This window comes from Oncorhynchus kisutch, linkage group LG10 (assembly GCF_002021735.2).
Source record: "Oncorhynchus kisutch isolate 150728-3 linkage group LG10, Okis_V2, whole genome shotgun sequence".
In the NCBI taxonomy this organism is placed as follows: Eukaryota; Metazoa; Chordata; class Actinopteri; order Salmoniformes; family Salmonidae; genus Oncorhynchus; species Oncorhynchus kisutch.
The window spans coordinates 33,155,185-33,161,137 of NC_034183.2; the positions used below are offsets into that span (position 1 = coordinate 33,155,185).

Sequence of the window (5,953 nt, forward strand, 5' to 3'; positions counted from 1 at the left end):
ACATCCGGCGACGCGCTATTTACGGAACATGCGCAATGAAAACTTCCTTTTTCTAGTGCAGCGGAGTGAAATCCCAGTCTTTGACTCCAGGCTCCTGGCTAAGGAGACAGAAAAGGCTGCAAAATGGTTAGTAAATTGCCAAAATACATTCCTACATACATGTGTTAGACATCAACGTGTGTTGTCTGCAATCACATGTTTTTATGTTTTTGAAACTCCTTGGATGAAGATGGATTCTGTCCGGCTGCCCGGCTACTGTTCACCGGGGTCTATCAAACGTGGCCTAATGGCCGCCTTCACGATTTAATGTTTCCTGTAGCGCTGTGGAGATATTCCTAACTATGTGTTACTTTCCCTCATGAGTGGATGTTGTCTACCATGTCCCGTGACGTAAATCGCTATCGAACATGTTTGCGATGTTGCTTAACACTAAAAGTAGCAAAGGCACGGCTGGCTAACACTGTTAGGCTAGTTAGCTGTTACTATCAGCCATGACAGGCCCAATACTCAGTGCAACATAATGTCTGATCACTTTGGCCACATAAAGTGTACTTTTAAGTGTAGCGTGTGTAATGTTAGGGATACGTGTTGTGTGTTGACAAGTAGCTGGCTAGTTGTACTGACACATGCAAGCTACCTGGGGCGGCAGGTAGGCTAGTGGTTAGAGCGTTGGGTCAGTAACTGAAAGGTTGCTGGCTCGAATCCTCGACCTGACGAGGTAAAAATCTGTCGTTCTTCCCCTGAACAAGGCAGTTAACCCACTCTGCCCCGGTAGGCCGTCATTGTAAATAAGAATGTCTTCTGAATTTAACTTTTTAAATGAAAAATAAGCTAAACTGTCTTCTCTCATAGGGTTTTGTGAAAGTGGTGAAGAATAAGTCCTACTTCAAGCGGTACCAGGTCAAATTCAGGAGGAGGAGAGGTAAGACTGGTTTTAGGACATAAGATTCAAGTAGGAGTCTAAACTTGAAAATGCCATGACTGTCTTGATCTTTAATTTCACACTAAAGACCCTATTCATTCCACTGACGCACCACCACTTGACTGACTTGGCTATCCTTGTTGTGCTTAGAGGGAAAGACTGACTACTTTGCCCGTAAGCGCCTGGTCATCCAAGATAAGAACAAGTACAACACACCCAAGTACAGGATGATCGTCCGCTTCTCCAACCGGGATATCGTCTGCCAGGTAAGATGGGATTCACATGAGAAAATATAGCTGGAATTACCACAATGGACAAAGAACTTACGGCCACATACTCGTTCTCCAATCCCAGATATGTAGCTAATAATTTAGCAGAAGCTTTTAGCCAAAATATTTTTATTATTGACAATTAATCATGTGGCCCATGTTAGTCAAACCCACAACTCTGTTGCCACCTGGGTACCATGCTTTAGTCCAGTTGGAACGGCAGTCTCAACTTCAGCTATATTGTCCCTATCATTCCCACATGACCCATGTGGTAACAATGATCAAGGAGGTAATGGGAAATGCCATGAGGGATTGACTGAGGGGCCACCTGATTATGCCTTGATTTTCTCATGCTTGCTTGTGTATTTGCTCTAGATTGCCTATGCCAAGATTGAGGGGGACATGATCGTGTGCGCCGCCTACTCCCACGAGCTGCCCAAGTACGGGATTGCCGTAGGACTAACTAACTACGCAGCAGCCTACTGCACTGGTCTGCTGCTGGCCCGCAGGGTAAGATTAGCTCTCATACACCCCCACTTTGACCTGATGGCGGCTGCTATAGTTTTCAGGACTGAGTCTTATTAGCTAATGCGTATTCTATGTTTCTACCCTGATGGAGTTTGAAAAGTCATCATTTCTCTTGAGTACCCTTTCCTCAAACCTCATTTAGTCTTCAATGCCTTGAAGTATGATGGACACTGTATGAACAGTTGGTGCTCAAATTGCTAAGCTATTGACAGAACTGAGTCGTGTTCTCGCTTGCACAAAATTGTTATGTATTAGAGAGTACATGATTTTGTGTAAGACATGAGAGGAAGAAGCATGTCTGTTCTAAATCTGAATTATCAAACAATCCCTTTGAAGGCGACCCTGCTCTTCTGTTCTCACTGTAAATAATTGGCAGTTGGTCAGCCAAAAAGCAGCCTGTCCGTTTTTATTTCGCTTGTTTAATGTGTTGCTTCAGAATCAGCTTTTGTATTTACTTTGTGGTTTGTCAGTGCAGCAGATTTGTTTAAAATGGACTTATGACTGCAGCATGAGTGGGTGCCTTGCCTCTTTAGCCACCTGTGGTAGAGTTTTTGCTCAGCAAGAAACCATGTATTCAGCTTGTTTTAATAATACAAAATATTTCTCTAATCCCTTTCGTCTTTCCACTCTAGCTGCTGAACAAGTTTGGCCTGGACAAGGTGTACGAGGGCCAGGTGGAGGTGACTGGAGATGAGTTCAACGTAGAGAGTATTGATGGTCAGCCAGGTGCATTCACCTGCTATCTAGACGCAGGGCTCGCCAGGACCAGCACTGGCAACAAGGTGTTCGGGGCCCTGAAGGGGGCTGTGGATGGAGGCCTGTCCATCCCTCACAGGTAATTACACTTGTGTGTTAGGAACACATTGCTGTAGCCAGGAGTAAAAATGCTGTCCATAATCTTATTCATTGTGATTTTAAAAGGCAAGACTGATCATAGATTAGTGTTCTTACTCTTGATGCATACTGCCACCTGTCCCAGGTTGGTTTGTGCCATTTTTCTGTACATCACAAACAGATCTGTGACCAAGCTAGTATTTCGGGAAGTTATCAGGATTGATATTTTGTTTGATACACTTAAGATTGAGCAAATTGAAGTTCCTCATTTGCCCAGGTTGATGTAAAATGTCCTGTTTCAAGATGTTGCTCAGAGCAATATGATTAATTGGTTTAACATCCAAATGTGTTATATGCACAGAGATCGAGGGCTCTATTGTCTGTATTAGCATGGGTAGTGCCATTGAGGGCTTTGAGGAAACGTTCTATAACTGCAGGTGGCAATAAATCGGCAACTGTAGCTTTTTACCTGTTCAAACAACACATTCTAGGTGGCAATGTGCACCCTTTCGGTTTGTTTGCCAACTCTGTAAAAGGAAAATTGACTACCTCAAAATGGAGATGCCCATGCTTTTATGCCGTAATAGGAAAGATGCAATTGTGCTAATGTCTAAGTGTATAGTTATTTCCTTGGAATTCTGCAAGAAGTCATTTTTATATTGCTTTAGTGGAACTATTTGGCCTTGGTGCTGACAGTCTTCAGGAAAAGCGCTATTGATAATATTGAATGAGCCCGGTTGTTCAGTAGCCTCTTTCAGTCTATTGTTGTTTGCCCCCCCCCCAGCACTAAGCGCTTTCCTGGGTATGATGCTGAGAGCAAAGAGTTCAATGCGGAGGTCCACCGCAAGCACATCATGGGCGTTAATGTGTCAGAGTATATGAGCTACCTGATGGAGGAAGATGAGGATGCATACAAGAAGCAGTTCTCCCGCTTCATCAAGAATGGCGTTGTCCCTGACAAGGTAAGTTCAAAGTTCACCCTGAACCCATTGTTATGATGTATGGGGAGATTCCTGCCAATACCTGGCTCTTAGTTCCCTTACACAAGTGTTTCTGAACCCCAGTACCCCGACAGCACACATTTTGTTTTAGCAATCGGACAAACTCCTGATTCAACTGAAGGCTTGATTAGTTGACAAATTTATTCAGCTGTGCTTGTTTGGGGCTACAACAGGAATGTGTGTTAGCTGTACTCAAGGACTGGAGTTGGGAAACTGCTTCACACCACTGCTAGATGGTATCGTCACCTGGTTTTCACTGAACCTGAGTGGGTAGTAACTACTGTTCTGTTAAATTGTTAGGCCTCATGCTTATAAGCATACTGGGGGGTCATATCAGCTTCTCCACAAATAAATTCTGAAGGGAATGTTATGCTGAATCCCAAAACAGTCCCTTCCCCTCGGCTCTCCATTTGCGCATTTACGGGGGGGCCTCTGCCATATTCAAAAGTGTCCCAAAGCAAAGGGAGTAGTAATTGTAGGGGCCAACATGAGCCTCCAATAGTGGCTTCAACCAAGCCAGCAAGGCTGCCAGGTCGAGAGCAAAGTGCTATACCAACACTCACTGAGATGTTTGGAGTTTGCAATTTCATGTGAAGGAATGAGGTGTGCCTAATTATATGTTATATGCATGGCTGGCCTTTTTCGCGGCTTGACAAGCCTATCAAATGAAGTGCCCCCCAAATAAAAAATGTAATGTAAAATAACAGGAGAAATGTGTTCATTTGACTTGAATGCTTGTTTTATTTAAACGTGGAACATGAATTGCATAATTCAAGTCAGGTGTGTCCCAAAGTGATGAGGATTAAATTAACCCATTACTTCAGAAGTTGCCCTTGGTGTTGTCAGCCACGTGTGACAACTGAGTGCACCAACAGCGAGTTGGTAGGGGTGAGGCCCTGGATTGGGGTTCAGCGTTTACTTAAACTGTCACCATATTGCTCCCAACTATCCACTGCTCTCTGACCTACAGAAGTGACTAGGGGTCGATTTGGATTTCAGAGTAGGAACTGTGTGCTGCTTGATGATGAAGCATTTGATGCTGAGCAAATTGTAGTTGGTCCTTCATTTGCCCAGGTTGATGTAATCAACGTTTCAAGACGGGGCTGAGAGCAGCACAGTTCATTAGTTTGCCATACATGTGCTAGAATGAAAATGCAACTGAAAATACAAAATGTCATCGCCTCATTCCTATCAATTGGATGTATAAATAATTAGACATGGGTAGAAACTATACTGAGTCAAGCTTGCATGGTTTAGTATTAAAAAGGGGAAGTAGATTTTTGGCTATCCAGTAGGAGCCTTTACGGTTGTGTGTATTTGATTGCTGGAATTGGCATTTACCCACATTATACTAATTTGTTTGCCACACTTGTCCTGCAGGTTGAGGAAATGTACAGAAAGGCACACGCTGGCATTCGTGAGAACCCAGTCCATGAAAAGAAACCTAAGAAAGAAGTCAAGAAGAAGAGGTGAGTTGATGAGCAGTTTTGGCTATTTTCTATTGGAAATGCAATGCCACTGCATTGTTGCTATTCATGTTATAAATCTATAACCTGATAGCAAACTTGCCTAGATGATCACGAACCTAATCGGTGTCAATTCTATTTAATTCTGGAAGTAAACAGAAATTCCTTTGACATTCTGTTTACTTACTGAATGGAAATCAAATTATAACCCCCCCCAGTCATTTTCCTTCAGTGTTTTAAAGCAGTTTACTGATGTGACAGCCACCCCTTCATATTTCCTGACACTGTAAAAATTGAATTGTTAACATGTAATTCTGAAATCCATCCTCCCTGTTTGGTCACCAGGTGGAACCGTGCCAAGCTCTCTCTGGCCCAGAGGAAAGACCGCGTTGCCCAGAAGAAGGCCAGCTTCCTCCGGGCTCAGGAACAGGAGGCTGCCGACAGCTAAACTCTCTGGTCCTAATGATGGAGCAACAATGCTTTGTTATAATAAATATATTGGAAAAGAATGCAGCCTCTATGTTATTTGTGCATGTTTATTTAGACGCTTCGAGAAAGTATAAAAATGACTGTTTCAAGTTACCCCTACTGTTTAGTGGTTGAGATTGTATAGAATATATATAAATATAATATGGGGTTCTCATATTTAGACCGGAGACCCCTTTTGTGATAGCAAATTCATTAGAGATCCCTTCAATCAGAATGTGGATGGCCGAACGAACCAGGTCTAGGTCCCTGAGAAGGAACATTTAAGGCACATCTCTTGGCATCGGAGAGAATGTTGCTGTTTTAAAGCAAATCAATTGCAATTCTACACTTTGTCATGGTGCAGTTAAAAAAAATAATTAGGCTATTATCCAGCAATTATGCCATGAACTTTGCCGTTTAAGTTGTATTGTTTGTGGTATTCAAATCTGGACCTCGTCACCAGTT

General features: G+C 43.0%; 1 protein-coding gene across 1 annotated transcript; it reads left to right on the top strand.

The window, feature by feature from the left end:
- On the top strand, window positions 1–5,529 carry LOC109898065 (60S ribosomal protein L5). Its single transcript, XM_020492836.2, has 8 exons — window positions 1–126; window positions 853–922; window positions 1,073–1,188; window positions 1,567–1,701; window positions 2,352–2,554; window positions 3,338–3,515; window positions 4,935–5,023; window positions 5,366–5,529. The coding sequence occupies exons 1-8, from the start codon at window positions 124–126 to the stop codon at window positions 5,466–5,468; spliced, it is 897 nt and encodes a 298-aa protein (XP_020348425.1). The 5' UTR covers window positions 1–123; the 3' UTR covers window positions 5,469–5,529.
- Window positions 5,530–5,953: the final 424 nt, after the last annotated feature.